At 41.1% G+C, this 18,402-nt stretch overlaps 1 protein-coding gene across 5 annotated transcripts in view; it reads right to left on the bottom strand.

Annotated features, from left to right (window-relative positions):
• Positions 1-18,402, bottom strand: part of AFF2 (ALF transcription elongation factor 2) — a 597,410-nt gene that overhangs the window by 11,004 nt on the left and 568,004 nt on the right. For all 5 annotated transcript variants that reach the window (XM_051831606.2, XM_051831607.2, XM_008273461.4 and 2 more), the window contains 6 exons: positions 17,956-18,245; positions 17,383-17,446; positions 13,144-13,280; positions 6,622-6,693; positions 6,172-6,265; positions 3,921-3,973 (listed from right to left, as the gene is read on the bottom strand). In XM_051831606.2, coding sequence (XP_051687566.2) covers positions 3,921-3,973; positions 6,172-6,265; positions 6,622-6,693; positions 13,144-13,280; positions 17,383-17,446; positions 17,956-18,245 — 710 coding nt within the window. The remainder of the gene's footprint in view (positions 1-3,920; positions 3,974-6,171; positions 6,266-6,621; positions 6,694-13,143; positions 13,281-17,382; positions 17,447-17,955; positions 18,246-18,402) is intronic.

Below are 18,402 nucleotides of genomic sequence, written 5' to 3'. Positions count from 1 at the left end.
AAAATTTAGTACAATTCCTAGCCGTCTTTCTTTTTATTATCTCTCTGTGACACTGTACAATGTTGCCCAGCCCTTTTACAGTCTCCAAAATGTTAACTCTACATCAGGAGTTGGTAAATCTGACCTACCTTCTGTTTTGTATGGCCTGTGAGCCACAAATGATTTGAAAAGATCAACAGTTGAATCAATTTCATGAGAGAAGACAATCATTTTTATGATGACTTAATATTTCTTATTTTTTTTAAATAATTATAAAAAGGGAACAAATTTCATGTATTTCAGATATACAGTTTTTTTTTTTTTTTTTTTTTTGGATAGGCAGAGTTAGACTGAGAGAGAGAGAGAGAGAGAGAAAGGTCTTCCTTACGTTGATTAACCCCCAAAATGGCCACTACAGCCGGCGTGCCGTGCAGATCTGAAGCCAGGAGCCAGGTACTTTCTCCTGGTCTCCCATGCAGGTGCAGGGCCCAAGCACTTGGGCCATCCTCCACTGCAACCGGTGCCCCAACCGGGATTGGAACCTGGGGTGCCAGCACCGCAGGCAGAGGGTCAGCCTAGTGAGCCACAGCGCCGGCCTTTGGATATACAGTTTTAAGAGCATAATGATACTTCTCACCCTACCCTCCCTCTCTCCCTTAATCCCATCCTCCCTCCTTCTCTTATTTTTCTTTTAATTTTTTAAAATGGCATTCTTTCAATTTTCTTTATAATCACAAGCTTAGTATATGAGTGAATTTGACATTTTGAAATCTGATTATTGTTTATAGCCTTTGTCTATACTATTTTGAAATAGTGTTTTTTCTACTTACTACTTGTTGAATTCTTTATTTAGTTGAGGGTTAAGCTTGGGAACATTCACTCTGAACCCCAATGAGCTAAAATGTTATTTAAAAGATAATTCCAGGGCCGGCTCACTTGGTTAATCCTCTGCCTGCGGTGCCAGCATCCCATATGGGTGCCGGGTTCTAGTCCTGGTTGCTCCTCTTCCAGTCCAGCTCTCTGCTGTGGCCCAGGAAGGCAGTGGAGGATGGCTCAAGTGCTTGGGCCCCTGCACCCACATGGGAAACCAGGAGGAAGCACCTGGCTCCTGGCTTTGGATCAGTGTAGCTCCAGCCATTTAGGGCGTGAACCAACGGAAGGAAGACCTTTCTCTCTGTCTCTCTCACTGTCTAACTCTATCTGTCAAATAAAAAAAAAAATATAATTCCATTCTTATTACTAGATTTATATTTTAAAAGTTACACTAGTTATTATATCTTGATTTCATTAGTAAAAATATAGAAATTGTTTTTCTCTCTTCTATTCTATATAGTAGCCTTAGTTTTGCTCTTGACCTGTAAACTCCAAAACATATAGTACCTATCCCTTTATAGAAAATGTTTGCTGGCATCTGCTCTATAGTAAGGAGATTTTTCTCTTCCTTCAAATTGCTTCTCCGCACTTTCTCCCCTAGTTCCATAGATGCTAGATTCTAAAGGTCTGTTCTCAACCTTCTGCTTGTGTCCCTATATACTTTTCCATGGAACTCTCGTGGGCAATTGACTTCCCAATCACTATCCAGCTTAGCTGGGTTTGAAGTCAGAGAGTGTTTCTCTGGAGAGGTGCCACTGAGAGGCCCTTTGCTGTGACTGTCATCCTTATTTACTTGGAAACCTGGCCATAGTCTTTCTTGCAGATAGAATGCCCTTGCTGGCCATGCAGGAAGGCACAAACTCTCTCCTGATCTTCCACAGCACTTGGTTCACACCTGTCACCTTCTTCTACTAACCTCTGTGCTTCTGGAGTACAGGGTCCACATATAATTCAGCTCTGTGTCCCCAGCCCCTCCCACAGGGCCTGATATGGAAGAGCTGTGCCCAAAGGGCTTGCTGAATGAATGGGATTTAACCACTGGATGGCTGTTTGGAGCTGCCTCATTCAAAAGCTCTATGGCTTACCAAAGGGAGTGTGCTTTGTTCAGACAGAAGCTGCTTAAAAATCATTTCAGGAAGCTTTTAATGTGACTTCACAAGCTTAGGATGTATTCGAGTTTTTTGGTTCTGAATTTTTTTAAATGTGTTTCTCCCAGTGATCCTTTAATACCTGCTTACCTGACCTTGCCCTTGCTTCGCTCTGTGCTCAGATAAAACAACTTTCTCTGGCCTTTCAATAGTTATTTTTATTTCTGAACTTCCAGAGAGAAGCGCTCTTTCCCTTTTGTTCATCAATCTAAGAGTAAGACTTAATTCAACCATCTAAACACTGCTTCCTTTCAATACAATAATTGAGTTAATGTGTGTTTTTTTTTTTTAAATGGATCTGTTCCCTCACTCTGAATGTTTTTATGATCTCAAAGTAGAGTTCATTGTCCCGCTGCTTTTGGAGTATGCTTTATAGATATTTATAAGTGGCAGTGGAAACTATTTTACTCTTAAAGTATTTTGATCAGTGACACAAGAATTTGAAATGATGAGAAATTGTAAAAGCAGCTTGGAGTTATAAAGCAAGCTCCTTGTGAAAACATGCAAGGGATTTTTAAAAAGTCCATGGGAAATGCATATTATGAAAAACTATGCATGAATTTAAAAAAAGTTTTGCACCACAATAAACTCATCTTTTAATTATATTTTTCCATGAACTTTTTTTTTTTATTTGCAGGTCTTCTTTTTTATCTTTTGCCAGGCAGAGTTAGTGTGAGAGAGAGACAGAGAGAGAGTTATGGACAGTGAGAGAGAGACAGAGAGAAAGGTCTTCCTTCCCTTGGTTCACTCCCCTAATGGCCGCCATGGCCGGCGCTGCGCCGATCCGAAGCCAGGAGCCGGGTACTTCCTCCTGGTCTCCCATGTGGGTGCAGGGACCCAAGCACTTGGGCCATCCTCCTCTGCCCTCCCGGGCCACAGCAGAGAGCTGAACTGGAAGAGGAGCAACCTGGACTAGTACCTGGCACCCCAACTGGGACTAGAACCCAGGGTGCCGGCACTGCAGGTGGGGGATTAGCCAAGTGAGCCAACGCGCCGGTCTCCATGAACTTTTAAAAGTACTCTTGCTTGTCCACAGTTACCTAGATTCTCTTCCCACTACTGGTGGGAGGTGGGTGCATGGTGGTGAGGAAGGTTTTGGAATCAGAGGAAACAGTGATGCTCAGACAAGTTAGCAAAACCCATTGCTAACTTAGTCACTTTGTGGATAATATAAAATCAGGATTCAAAATCAATCTAAGAAGCTTCTCCTCAGTGCACCACAGAGGGTCTTGGGGGAAAGTCCCTTCATTTTAGAGATGAAAAAACCACGAGAGAAGAATGGGCTCACTTGACTTAGCCTCTGAGGTGAGGGCAGCTTTAGGACCAGGTCAATGGTTTCTGGACTCTCCTGGTACTGCTGCTTGGACTGAGCTCCTCCAGGGGAGATGCAATTCTAAATGAGGCCACAGGCATGGGGGAGTTTATGCAGCCTCACATCAGCATTACAGTAAATGCTTTTGTACTTTAGACGATGGTCCTTTAGTATTAAATATAGAAATCCTCATGAAGGCCGGGATAATTGGCTAAGTGTCTTCACATTTTCAGCCCTACAATGCCTCTGGCTTTATTAAACAGCACTTATTATATATCAATAAATATTTCATTGGTCTTTCATTACTGAGTGAATCATTGACAAATCACTATAGCGGAGTTCATTTTACCATGCCTCCCTGAAATGGCACGTTGTTTACCATCTCGTTAGACTATATTTTATGGTTACAATTTGGCTTAAAGAAAAAATAGAATTTGGAACAAGATTGTTTTAAACTTTTCTGTCTTTCTGTTAGCTGAAGCCTTGATAAAATTTTGTGTGTGCACAAAAATGACTGTGGCCCTTGCTCCTGAATTGTCAATGCAAAACATTTGGGGTCTATTCAATCACTCACTTTCATGAAAAAGCAATTTTCATAAAATACTTACTTTCCATTGCCTACCCATGGAGATGGTATCTGAGCGACTTTTGAAGCATTTTGCTAAAAGAGAGAGAGAGAGGGAAATAAGGACATCTATTTTGTGTTTTATTAATTCAGAAACAGATGGAAGTGTGATTTAGAGTACATTAATATTGATTGCAGCATTTCGGATGCAGAGCTAGGATGTATGTGCACGTCAGCACACCACAACGCATACTCGATGAAAATAGCTGGGTAGGATAATTAGTGGGCTCCAATCAGGACCATGAAAGTCACTTGATGAAAAATCTTATATACTAAAAGTCCCAGTGAAATCAGATGCGGTTCTCCAAGAAGTGGTTTAATTATCCTCATCTGAAATTTATTCTGCAAAACAAGCTCTTCAGAGTACAAGTAAGGTTTTCACCTTTAACTCCAGTTGCAAACATTTTCCCTGGGATGTAGGGTGGGCTGCAAACATTTTCCCTGGGATGTAGGGTGGGATGTACGGTGGAATGTAGGGTGATATCTCAGGAATGTACCAGAACCAAGCAGTGACTTTGTTGCTATGGTTGGTTGTTCGCAAGAACCATTGATATGCTATCTTTACCTGATCTTTCCTATCATAGCTGAGGTTTTCTCTGGTCAGCAATGCAAATGGTCCAGGGGTTCATTGCATCGGGAAATCGAACTCTAAACATTTTGTTTCATGTCTCTGATGGAACTGGCTGGCTGATAAATGGGCCCCCTGCATTGTTGTGGCCATTTACTTGTGGATCAGTAGGAAACCTGACATAAGTATGACTCCAACAGGACAGGAATCGGGGTCATATATGGCCTGGCCAGGCTGGAGCTTGAGCAGCACAGATGGCCAGGACACCTGTGGCACACAGTCTGTCTTTGCTCTTGGCAGTCATGGCCCTGGTGATGTTTTTCCCTTGTTTCTTGGAATCTAGCCCAGCCCATTTTGCAAAGGGAGTATTAGAGAGATAGTATTTCCATGAGTCCAGTAAGAAAGCAAGGCTTATCTGAAGCTTGGAAACTCACAATTAAGGTGCATTCTGCATATTCCAATTTTTAACCTCAAAGAAGCTCAACACACTCCTGGATGAATGAGTTACTGAATATCTATTTGGTTATTTTACAATACTCTGAAAGATACAGAGGACAGGCAAAGGAGGACAAATGCTAGAGCAGTGGCTCTCAAAGTGTGATCACAAGACCAGCAGCATTAGCATCATGTGGTCACTCATTAGAAAGGCACATTTTGCAAATATGTCCCAGATCTACAGAATCAGATGTTGTTTGGATGCAACCCAACATTCTGTGTTCTCACAAACCATCCAAGGGACTCTGATTTCCAATGAAGTTCAAGAACCACCTTCCAGAGCATAGATTAACAGGGTAGATATGAAAGGATGGGGAACTGTTGTAATGTGGCCTCCTTTCACCTACATGAGCACTAGTTTTATGGCATTATGACCATATCACAGAATAGCTAGGGATATTGGTCTTTTTCCCATTTGAGTCACAAAGTCCCCATACACTAGATGTTTGATGCAAGGTTGTGATCTGATTTATTTCAAAAATAGCTTTGAGACAATTTAGCCAAAAGTTCTCAAGTACTCAGCCAAAAAAAAAAATCATATTTTAGAGCCCTGCCCAACTAAAGGAGATTTCTGCATCCCCAAGGAGGACAGCAGCAGTATTGTGGAGTATGGTAGTCAGCTCCTTAGATGATGGCTTCATTTGTGTTTGTTTGCTTTGGTAGCCAGGGCAATGGGTTATCTTAAATTGAAACCATTGCACTCCAATAGTTTCCATGACCACAAGGCTTCAGAGGGTGTGGATGTCCACCCAGAGCCACGGTGACCACAATGACTTGTCTGGCTACTGGGAGAATCCTGGGATGACCTCTCATTTAACAAGAGATTGGCCATACCTATAGCCACAATCTGTACCCACCTTAGAGGTTGGAGCACACAACAACATCCCTCTGACTGCAACTAAGAGGTCACCAAGGGCCATTTGGTCAGTCAAAAAAAGATAGTTAGGCTTTGTACTAATGTATCTTCTTTCCTTGGAATCAAATCAGGTGTTAAATTCCCTGCTTATCCCCAGAGGATGTATGAGAGGCTCTGGCCTGCTGGGATGAGAAAGGTTAAGCCTTTGGCCTCAGCAACCTTGTTTTTGTCATTTGACATCTAATAACATTCCTGTCATGTCCCATTAGTGCTTTTATCACCTTGTACCTATAAACTACAGAAAATAAGGATTACCTTAAAGTATTCCATCAGTGATCTAGAGTACTTCATAGCATGGTCCTTCTTCAGTTTAAACATCCTCAAGTAGAGAAGTGATAAGCATCGGTAGCTATGGTGACAAATGAAATGATTATATTAAAGCCAGTGTTTAATGAAACCTATAAAATGTAAAAAAATGTTCATTCATATTTTATAGTTACTCTTTTATGGTTAAATTGAGGGATAGAAGCAAATAAGGAAAACTTTAATACAGGAAGGGGGAAGCATTAAAACCACATATTGATAAGTGTATAAATTAGGAGAGTAAATGTTGAGTTAGTGACTAAAGAAATCCACAAGTTGTCTTTTAATAGTTTAATGGAAAACAAAAATAATGATCTGAGGTAAGCAGCTTAAGTTGATATGGAGTCTTTGGATCCTTCTGGGACATTTCAGTGGTATCCTTGTGGCCTCTACGTGACTCACCATAATACTGCAAGTTTTTTGTCCCCATCTGAAGCCAAGGGGCTTGCAAAGTTCTTCAGCCTCATTGCATACCTTTGAAGAGAAAGAAAAAGCTCAAGTGGAGTCTGGATGACCCTTCTAAGAAAACTACCCAGTCATTGATATTCTGATGGACTAACTAGTTGAGCCTAGATTTGCTCTAGAGATGGACTAGTGCTTTCCTGAAAACATCTACAAAATGATGATCAAACAGAATAATAGGACTTGTGTGGCATTCAGAACTGAGCTCCAGACATCAGCTCAACCCTGAGCCCATGTTCTAGGACAATGCTATGGAATTATTGTGAGTTTGTATCTATGTAAAAATCCTGGCAAAACACTGTTTATAGTGTCGCTCCTCCGCGGGCTTGCGGGAGAACGACACTGGACCCGACGCAGTTGTTTAAGCGAATGACTCTGCGTTGTGCGCTCAAGTTTGCTCCTGTGCTAACCGCATTCTAACCACATTCCACTTGGTGTGTGTCCACATTCTTGTTATTCTTTCATCGCGTGGTGGGAGATGTCTGCAGCACCTCGCGGCGCATAAGTGAATTCCCCTGTGCTGCTTCTATCTCGCCTTTATAGTCCTCTCCCACCAATCCGTGCTCTGCTGCCCACATGCTGAGCACGCTGTTCTCCTCCAATCAGAGGTTGGATCAGGAATCAGCTAATTGACGAAGCAGCTGTGTAAGATTTGTTTACTCCCTCTCAGCGCCATATGGTGGGAGATCAGGCGCATAGAGTTAGTCTCAATAGTCTCAGTAGTTATTTCGCCATGTTGCGGGAGACAGGCCCTGCTCCCCACAGGTCCCCCTTCTTTTTATTCTTTGTGGCGTTGATACATGCCTGTCTTCGGTGCCCCGCGACGCATACTCTGTTCTGCTAGAGTTGCCCGCAGGTGCTTATCGCCCTAGGCAGTCTGAATCCGAGCCCTCTCATCGCCATGTTGTGGGGAGACTTTCTTATTTTTTTTTTTTTTCTATTTCCCAACTCTCTTATTTTCCTTTCTCCGGCTTTCTTATTTCTCTCTATTTCCCGGCTTTCTTCTCCCCCTGCGACTTTTTTCCCCCGCGGCTTTCTTTCTCTCCCGCGGCTTTCTTCCCGCAGCTTTTTCTCTCTGTCTCTCTCTCCCCCATGGCTTTTTTCCCCCATGGCTTTTAGTCTCTCTCTCTCCCCCGCGGCTTTTAGTCTCTCTCTCTCTCCCCTGTGGCTTTTCTCAGTCTCTCTCTCCCCACGGCTTTTCTGTCTCTCTCTCCCCCGCGGCTTTTCATCTCTCTCTCCCCCCCGTGGCTTTTCTGTCTCTCTCTCCCCCCGCGGCTTTTCATCTCTCTCTCCCCCGTGGCTTTTTTGTCTCTCTCTCCCCTGTGGCTTTTCTCCCCCACGGCTTTTTGTCTCTCCCACAGCTTTTCTCATTCTCTCTCTTCCCTGCGGCTTTTCTCAGTCTCTCCCCACGGCTTTTCTCCCTTTGTCTCTCCCTGTGGCTTTTCTGTCTCTCTCTCCCCCACGGCTTTTTTGTCTCTCTCTCCCCTGCGGCTTTTCTCCCCCACGGCTTTTTGTCTCTCTCTCTCCCGCAGCTTTTCTCTCTCTCCCCGTGGCTTTTTGTCTCTCTCTCCCCAGTGGGTTTTCGTCTCTCTCTCCCCCCGTGGCTTTTTTGTCTCTCCCGCGGCTTTTCTCAGTCTCTCTCTCCCCGCGGCTTTTCTTCCTTTGTCTCTCTCTCCCTTTACAGCAGTCCGCATCCGAGTCACGGCACCACTTGTCGCTCCTATGCAGGCTCACTCCTCTGCAGGCTCACGGGAGAACGACACTGGACCTGACGCAGTTGTTTAAGCGAATGACTCTGCAATTGTGCGCTCAAGTTTGCTCCTGTGCTAACCGCATTCTAACCACATTCCACTTGGTGTGTGTCCACATTCTTGTTATTCTTTCATCGCGTGGTGGGAGATGTCTGCAGCACCTCGCGGCGCATAAGTGAATTCCCCTGTGCTGCTTCTATCTCGCCTTTATAGTCCTCTCCCACCAATGCGTGCTCTGCTGCCCACATGCTGAGCACACTGTTCTCCTCCAATCAGAGGTTGGATCAGGAATCAGCTAATTGACGAAGCAGCTGTGTAAGATTTGTTTACTCCCTCTCAGCGCCATATGGTGGGAGATCAGGCGCATAGAGTTAGTCTCAATAGTCTCAGTAGTTATTTCGCCATGTTGCAGGAGATGGGCCCTGCTCCCCACATATAGCAATACTCTACTTCAACAACATTATTGGTTTTCCATGAGAGGTGGGCAAAAATGTCAGTCTCAGCTCAGTTTTTGACAGATGAGGTAAATAATACACAGCTGCGTCTGACATGAGCCTGGGGATACCTCAATCACACAGTTAAAATGTCTTTTCTAATGGCTCAGGTTTTGAATATATTCCTATAGACAGTAGCTTGGCTTTTTTTTTTTTTCATTAAAAGGCAGTCCATTTCACAGCATTTTAAGGCCTCTGCTCTTAATTTATGATGCTTGTATATTTTGTCTTCCTATTCTCTTTAATTGTTACTGTTCCACACCAGTGATAAAAGGTTGAACAGTTTCCATCTTTTTTTTTTTTTCTTCTAGCCAAGCACATTCCATTCTGGGCATTTAGACTCTTGAAAAATCAATTCATTGCATAAAATCATTGTCTGAGCTTTAGTGCAATTTCACAGGTACTTGTAGGAGAATAAGTAATGGAATCCAGTGTGGTGGAAGGACGTTTAAAGTGTGTGCACAGGCAGCTCAGATGAGTTCTCATTTACGAGAAGGCGATAGAGACTCTGCAGGATGCAGGGCTTCCACACTTGATGCTTCATTTCAGCAGCCTCTTCAGAACACCAGGGTGCTCAAGTTCACTCCCCCAAGACTCTGAGCCTCCTAATCATTCCACCCTTCTGGTTACTGCTTCAGTTCTTTTGAACGCTTGATATGGGTTCCATTGTTCTTACAGTATTAAGCAAAAGGATTTTTATTTTATAATAAATCTAACTTTGACAGTTGGATAACTGAAATGTCAAGTCTTTGTGATGCCCCACTTGTTTTCACAAATACATTTCTATTGCAGATTCCCAGGGCACAGAGCAACTATAATAACTTGAATGAGGAAAATGGGGCTCTCTCTCTCTTCTCTCTGTAGCCTGCATACTGTCAGGGAGTAATAAAAAACTCGTCAACATAATATTGCAGTACTAAAACTATGTTCATATTACAGTCACCCTCTAATTGTATCCATATTTGAAGTGACTTGGTGGTGGAGTTTCCATTGCTTAAATGGACCAGAAAGTCTAGTTGCTTTAATTCATTTTATTCCCAACTGAAATTTCTCTCATTAAAAAAAATTATACACATATGCATGCAAAAGAAAATAAAAAATACAGAGAAGACACACAAATAAGTGCATATAAAACTGGTGAAATCTGAATTAAGTCATAGATTATATCAATGTCAATGTCCTGGTTGCAATATTGTACTATAGTCATGCAAGATGTTACTATGGGGAAAACTGGATGAAGGACACATAGGAACTCTGTTGTAGTTCTTAAACTGCATGTGAATGTGAAATAATCTCAAAATAAATTTTAAAATATTGATTTAATGTCCATAATTTTTCCATTGACTTCCATCAGGTACCACTGAGATACATTTCTGTGGGGAGTAAAATATGACCTATTGAAAAATAAATGATGGAGCTGGCGCTGTGGTGCAGTGGGTTAATCCTCCACCTGCAGCACCAGCATCCCATTTGGGCACCAGTTCTAGACTCAGCTCTCCATTTCTGATCCAGATCTCTGCTATGGGCTGGGAAAGCAGTAGAATATGTTCCAAGTCCTTGGGCCCCTGCAATCACATGGGAGGCCAGGAAGAGGCACCTGGCTCCTGGCTTCGGATCAGTGCAGCTCCCACCATTGCAGCCATTTGGGGAGTGAACCAACGGAGGGAAGACCTTTCTCTCTGTCTCTTTCTCTCTCTCACTGTCTAACTCTTCCTCTCAAATAAATACATAAAATCTTTTTTAAAAAAAGAAAAATAATTGATGCTTACAAGAAATTAATATTTTTGGAGATAAATAACTAAGGGAAAATGTCTTCTAATGGAAACAAATATTATTTAATATCTCAGTATGCATTTTTACCATAAAATAAAATTTATTTTGCTTTTTATGTTTTTAAGAAACAATGTGTTTCCCTAACGGAAAAAATAACAAAGTATATAGAGAGGGAAAATACTCATAATCTTACTCTTCTATTACAGCTATGATCTCTTTCCCTTCCAGTTTCATTCAGATGCATGTAGAAGCTTTTCATGGTCATACTTGTAGTGTGAATATAAATTTGCAGCTATATTTTACTTGAACATAATATTATAAGCATTTTGTGCAACTGTACAATCTCTACCTTTGCTTCATTTCAATGGTTATAAAGTATTCTCTTGAGTGCACTATGATGTAATTAATTACTCTCCCATTACTGATTATTAGGTTTGTAATTGTGTGCTATTATACATAATGCAAAACAACGCCATACAGATAACCTGTTTTCTTATAATTATTTTATTCAGTAGAGGAAATTCAAATCTCCAGAATTTGAAATACTGGATTTAAATGTATAAATGTTCACTTCTGGAACTTTTTCTACATAATGCCAAGTTTCTCTGAATTCACAATGACCAATTCCACTCCTCTCAGTAGCTTACGAGAAGTTTAATTTGCAGGGATTTTTTCCTTCCATTTTTCTTTTGTTAACTCCAGGCATTAATAATGTAACATTTTCTTGTTAATTTAAAAATACCATTTAAAAACTTGCATTTTTGAATGAATATAGAACATGAATTTTCTCCATGTTTGATCACTAATATTTCCCTTTGATTTTGAATACTGGTAGTTTTTGCCAGAATCTCATCTTGCACATATTTGAAAATCACTGGTAGCCTTGACTGAACACTAAGACATCAAATTTCACTTGAAAGCTACTAAATGGTGATGATGCATAAAGTAAGTCAAAGCGAAATACTATACATTCTTCTCTGATACCTATGCCTTGGAGCAGCACTAAGAGAAAGATGCTTTGACTAATTGGGCAGGCAGAGCTGGGATTTGCTCAGAATCTCCTTGCTTTTGTCACTCTGACAAAACTTCTGATTTTATGTGAGTGGAAGCTTTGTTTTCTTTTAATAATTCCTTATTTTGATCTTTTGAAATTTTTCACTGGGAAAATCTATATACTAAATGTGTCCAATGTTTATCTGAAAGTTTAAGGACCAATGCCCTCAGATTTATAACAGTTTAAGCATATACAAACAATATTGGAAAAATCAGTCTTGGAATTATTGATTAATTGAGCTTGAGGAGCCTGAGACATAAGGGTCTATCAAGTAAAGAACTGCTCACTCAATCAAAAGGGATTATTTAGTTCATTCAGCAAATGATTCTGCTTATTCACTATTAAAGGATGGCTTTAATTATTTTACAAATATCTGCAAGTCACTAGAAAACACTAGAATGTACATTTCTTCTCTTTCCAATTCTTCCTCTTCTTGTAGGATTTTAAAAAAGCTATTTATTTATTTATTTGAGAGGCAGAGCTAGAGTTGAAGGTGGGGAGAGACAGTGAGCTCTCATTTGGTCGTTTATTGCCCACATGCCTAACTGAAACCAGGAGCTTGTAACTCATTCCAGGTCTCCCACATGGGTATCAGGGACCCAAAAATTTGAGTTACCACCTGCTGCTTCCCAGGATATGTATCAGGAGGAAACTGGAATGAGGAGCTGAGACTCAAACTGAGGCATTCCAATATGGGATGCAGGTAACACCCTGCAGCTTAAGCAGTAGGCTATATAATTGCCTTTACAAAATTTTTTTAATAACCCATTAACTCCACTCCAGTATGACCAACAGGCCACAAAATTTCATTTAAAATTCAGGTGAAACCAACAATTACATTTTCTCCTATTCTCATGTTCTTCCTCTCTAGCATCACCACACTCCACCACCTGTTTCCCTTATTCCAGAATCATGGAAAGTCTACTCTATACCTGTGACTTTAAATAGTAACTTTAATTTGGAACAGTATCCTATCCCTTTTTAATAACAAAGATAGAAATTCTTAGAAAATGTGGTTTTTAATAGAAATCTTGAGAGAACAACTTTTTTTGAATTATGAAATTGCACCTTTAAAAAGGCAATCCAATGCCAAATGGTAAAATTATATTTTATTTTTACCTACCACATTTCCATTTTAATTTTATGAATATTGCAAATTATAATGCTCTCATTATAACCTCTGAAGGGAATCATTTATAAAAGCAGTGTCCATCAATTATAAATTTCCCATGGCATTAATGAAATAGCAAGAACTAATTATGATGATTTCTAAGAAGAAGATGCCTTGGACAAATCATTAACATGTGGAAATTATACTTTTTTAAAATAAAGCAGCTTCTAATTCTGGTTGAAATGAGCTTAGGAAGATGACATCAGAAAGACCATTCACCTGAGGAGCTCCACAGTCTCGGAGTACATGGTGTATGGGGACTTTGCCTCCAGAGGGTCACGTTCCATGGCGTTACCACATTCGGTGAAGGAGAGGGCGGCATCGGCATAATTCACAGCTTTGCCAAATTTCTCGAACTGAAATAGGAAGATGACTTGTCAACATGCGACTCCTCCTTTTCCCCTTCATATAGAGGAGTGGTTTTCACATGAGGATAATTTTGTTTCCTTCTCTGAAGGAACATCTGGCAGTCTGGCACATTTTTGGTTGTCACCATTGGCAGAAGGACATCTAGTGCGTGTGGAGGGGGGCAGAGATGCTACTAAGCATCCTGCAATGCATAGGACAGTCCCCACAGTGAAGAATTACTGATCCAATATCTCAACAGTGCCTTGCCTCAGAAACTCCAATATGCAGATAGGACAATGTATGAACTGGTATTAACAGTGACCAGCTAGTTGAGCATAGAAAAATGTAGCCAAGTTCTCATACAGTTCACGGTATTACTATCATCATCTTTTTTAGTGGGCCAAAACCCAAATCAATGCCTCAACCAGGTTCTATTTCACTAAATTTACTAAACTAACTAGTCATAGAGGCAGCACTTGCAACTAAGCTCTGCTTTAAAAAGTGATTTATTTATCTACATGAGAGGTACAGCTACAGAGAGAGAGAGAGAGAGAGAGAAAGAGACAGAGACAGAGAGAGAGAGAGAGAGAGAGAGAGAGGTTTTTCATCCACTGGTTCCCTCCACAAATACTCCAATAGCTAGAGCTTGGCCGACTTGAAGCCAGGAGCCAGGAGATTCCTCTGGGTCTCCCATGTGGGTGCAGGGGCCCAAGGACTTGGGCCATACTCCACTGCCTTCCCAGGCCATTAGTAGAGAGCTAGATTAGAAGCAGAGCAGCCAGGACTCGAACCTGCACTCACGTGAGATGCTGGTACATCAGGTGGAGGCTCAACCTACTACATTACAGTGCCGGCCCAGCTCTGCTTTCTATAAGCCTCACAGACAAGGAACACATAGAGCATTTTATTTAGAATTCTTTGTGAGCACATCAACTCATCCCCAGGAGAAGAGTAACAAATTGATGCTATTGTCATGAAAAATGTGAAGCTGTAGTATGACTGTTGACAATAATCGAATCACTTTCATTGTAAATGATGATCTGAAATAGTGTGCCAAAAACCCCAAAAATATAGCACCACTAAATATTTTAGTTGAGTAAAATTTTATTGCAAAAGGTTTTAGTCCTGATAATGGTCACGATTAAAGTGACTTAGACATACTGATTTCTTTTTTATGTGTAATGAATATTGTATATGACACTTTTATAGTGAGTATTTTATAGCAGGATTTAACATTTTCAATTTTTGATAGCTGGATGTAAGAATTTCAGTAATATGGTGTTTTATCCAAAAGAAGAAATATAATATAGATTTAGCTATTTTAATTTTCTTGTATACCTTCTATCAAAATATTTTCCATGCAACTCTGAATGTTTCAATTCTCAAAATGGAAGAGTAGCTGCGTCTAGCAAAGGATTAAGTATAACTATGAAATTATTAGTTATATGTCCTACAAAATCTCTTATTGTAAATGACTCTTTTTACAATAAATGTTCTCCAGCTTTTATGCACTGAAGGAGTTCTGTGGTTTACCTTCTGTAAGCTATTGTGGAGAAACATCAGTTTCAACAAAATTCAAAGTGATTTGACAAGAACCTGAATGTGTGAATGAAAAGCACCTTCTTTCACTCTTGCCTTACAAGATAATTTCCTTAGGTCATTGGGCTCTGAATGACTTTTCCATTGGGAAATTAATCTTTACATTCTAGTTTTTGAATGTCACTTTTCATTCCCAACTCCAGAGCTGGAATGACCATTATCTATCACGTAGCCCCAATCTTTCCTTGAAAAGGAGGAGACATTGAAGTCCAGAGAAAAAATTACATGGCTACAGTGTTCACCTGCCTAGTTTTCCTCATTTATAAAATGAGGGGCTTGGGGGCCAGTGCTGTGGCATAGCAGGTAAAGCCGCCACCTGCATTGCTGGCATCCCATATGGGTGCCGGTTTGAGTCCTAGCTACTCCACTTCTGATCTAGCTCCCTGCTAATGTGCCTGGGAAAGCTGCAAAGGATAGACAAGTCCTTGGGCCCCTGCACCCACATGGGAGACTCAGAAGAAGCTTCTGGTTCCTGGCTTAGAATCAGCCAAGCTCTGGCTGTTGCAACCGTTTGGGGAGTGAATCAGCTGATGGAAGGCCTTTCTCTCTCTCTCCCCTCCTGCCTCTGCCTCTGCCTCTGGCTGTGCCTCTCTTTAACTCTGCTTTTCAAATAAATAAATAAATCTTTAAAAATAATGAGAGGCTTGGACCACCAAGGTGCTTCTAGTGCCAGTATAGACATATGTCCAACAAAAATATCAATAATCTGTTTCTCAACATTTTTTTTGTACTATCATCACCCAAACGGAGCTTTTTAGATTTTTTTTCATTCACGCCAGTGAAATTTTAATATAAAAATACAATGAGTGTCTATTTATATTTTGGAGGGTCACAAACCACTGTAATGTCTAAGACTTTTCTATCTCACCCCTAGACCTGATTTTTTCCCCATTGGGGCAGTATCTCTGCAGATGAGCATAAATCCTCTGAATAGATTAGACCCAAAGTTATTAAGGACCACATATAAATACAACTCTGGAAAGTAGACTGATGTTAATCCTTACTCATAGATATGTATCTCTGTGGCTCTGAATTGTCTCAGAGTTTCAAACATTTTACCCACATGGCCTCATATGTGTATCCTGGTCTTCACTGGCTCATGTAACAGCTTGTCAAAGGGCATCTATGTGCTCCTTGACCTGATTTTGACAGAATGCAAACAATCAGAGCATTTCTGCAGTGCTGTAGAGTTGAGGACATTTAGAGGAAATCTTTTATCTTTGAGCCAGTAACATTGCCCCCAATGCCTTCCAAATATCTCACTACCATGCAGTAGTCACAGGCTCAGTCCGCCTGGCATCTCTAAGGGAATTGGCAGCCATCCTGCCTTGTCAATTTTGTGTGCAGGAAGATTTTGTGTGCAAATTATTTCCAAGAAGCAATTCATACCACAGAAAGGTTAGTTGTGGACAGTAGCTGAGAGATTTGGCCCATGAGGGGGATGAGAGAAAGCAGAGAAGTGGCAGGTGCAAGAGCCATGGGTAATTGATGTTGGCTACACACTGGTCATGTTGAAGACTATCATGATATTCCACCGCAGTGTTCTCAGTGTCAAACACCTTGGTTTAATTAAGTCCTGGCTGTACAGAATACAATGATGAGAGATGCTATTTTTTTTTCACACAGTGGGGTTGAACTGATGGTTCTAATTGTTAGGAGATTTAGTCAAAGCTGAGGAACCTGACTTTAGTGAATTATCTTGGAACAGTGCTCTCAAATGGCAGCATATGGAAGTCACCTGGGGAGCATTCATACGCTTGCCTGGGTTCCAGTCCCAGAAATTCTGATTTCAATAGTTTTGGGTATAGCCTGGGAATCAAGGTAATTTTAAGACTCTCCAAGTGACTGTAACATGTGTTTGAGATCCACTGTTAGGAGAATAAATCAAGTTAAATAACTCAACATGCTGGGCTGATCACTGGCCTAGGTGGCTAAGAACCTTCGAGGCACTTAGCAAAGTGTCTTGGCGAATCCAGATGGTACCACTTCCTTCCTCTGCTTAGGGTCCCAGCCTTGCTATGGGTCTCACCCTGGGAACATGTAATCAAATGCAGCAAAGAGATGAGATTTTTCTACAGATCCCAGTTTCCTAGAGCCAAATTTTGGGGTCACTTAACCAGCTTTCAACCACCCTACTATTTCCCAGACTAGCTCTGATTTACCAGAGCTAATGGGAAGTCCCATCATCTCAAGAGAAGTTTCAAAAGCATTTCAGATTCACTTTAAGGATAACGACAGTAGTATATGCTGTTAGACATTTGAAGTGGGTGCGAGGGGAAGAAGAGTGGGAAAACAATTAATGACAGGGCAGCCTAGCTCAAAGAACTTTGGGAATTATGGTGCCAATGAGTTAACCAGTTCCAATCTCCCTGTGTCAGAGCCTTAATCCATTGCAAGGTAAGTTTGCATTGTGCTACCAAAACTTTGACTTGTTTATAAAATGTCTTATCTATTTTCTTTCAAAGCATAATACCTCAATTGGAGCAAAGCTGTGAGAGGAAGGAAACCTACCAGTGCATCAGCTTTGTGCTTCAGCTTCTTAGCCTCTTGCATATAATAATCAGCATTGTGAACCCTAAACAAACAAAACAAGCTCTCAGAAACCACTGGGTCATGTTCTTGTTAGAAGATTGAATAGTCAAAAAAAATTCTTTTCCTGTAAGTTCATTCTTCTACAATGTCTTGGAAAAGGTAGACTAAGCTATCATTCACGTCATAACCAACCTTGACATAGTACCACAAATGAAAGCTGAAGTATATAATGGCCCATTAGGATAAATAGCCACATCCTTCAAACCCCATCTTTACAGTTGCCCAAATAGATCAAACAAAACTAGCTCTAAATAAGCCCTTGAAAACAGTAACAAAGTTCCATTATTAAAATAAGGCAAAGACATTTCTTGCTGAGCACAGAGATGTGTGAGTGAGGGGAGCAAGGGATATACTTTCACGGAGATAGGAATGGATGCTAAGGTCTTACTGGGGGTGACACATTCATGACACCAGAAAAGCCATAATACCTCCACCCTCCACCCCCCTTCACCACTTCCACATTATGTCAGCGATAATCTGGGGACAACATACGAGTCATCAAAAGTGAGCTTGGGTCTCCGGACGTTAGTGCTGCTGCTGGACAGAAGGGGCAGTGCCGCCCAGGATGTCATCTCCAGGTGACTGCTATCCATAAGGCCAGTAGTGATGGTAGAGGTGATGGTGGAAATGGTAGTGGTAGTGGTTGTGGTGGTGGCCGTGGCAGTGGTGGTAGCTGTGACAGTGGTGGTGACAATGGAAGTAGCAGTGACAGTGGCAGTAGCAATAGCAGTGTTGGTGACAGTGATGGTGGCAGAGGCTGCCTTTTTTGGAGTGTCTCCCTCCTGGGAAAAAGGAGGACAGATTAAGTTCCATTAGGTCCAGCTTTTCAGAATATCTTTTTGTAAATGCTTTGAGTATCAAGCATACGAGGAAACAAAGTAAGAAAAAGAAAGCAATGCACCCAGCTTGCTATATTTTACAAATGCCATGAAACACTAG

This window comes from Oryctolagus cuniculus, chromosome X (genome assembly GCF_964237555.1).
Source record: "Oryctolagus cuniculus chromosome X, mOryCun1.1, whole genome shotgun sequence".
Lineage (NCBI taxonomy): Eukaryota > Metazoa > Chordata > Mammalia > Lagomorpha > Leporidae > Oryctolagus > Oryctolagus cuniculus.
Note: the sequence above shows the minus strand (reverse complement) of the source record. Positions and strands in the feature narration are given on the sequence as shown.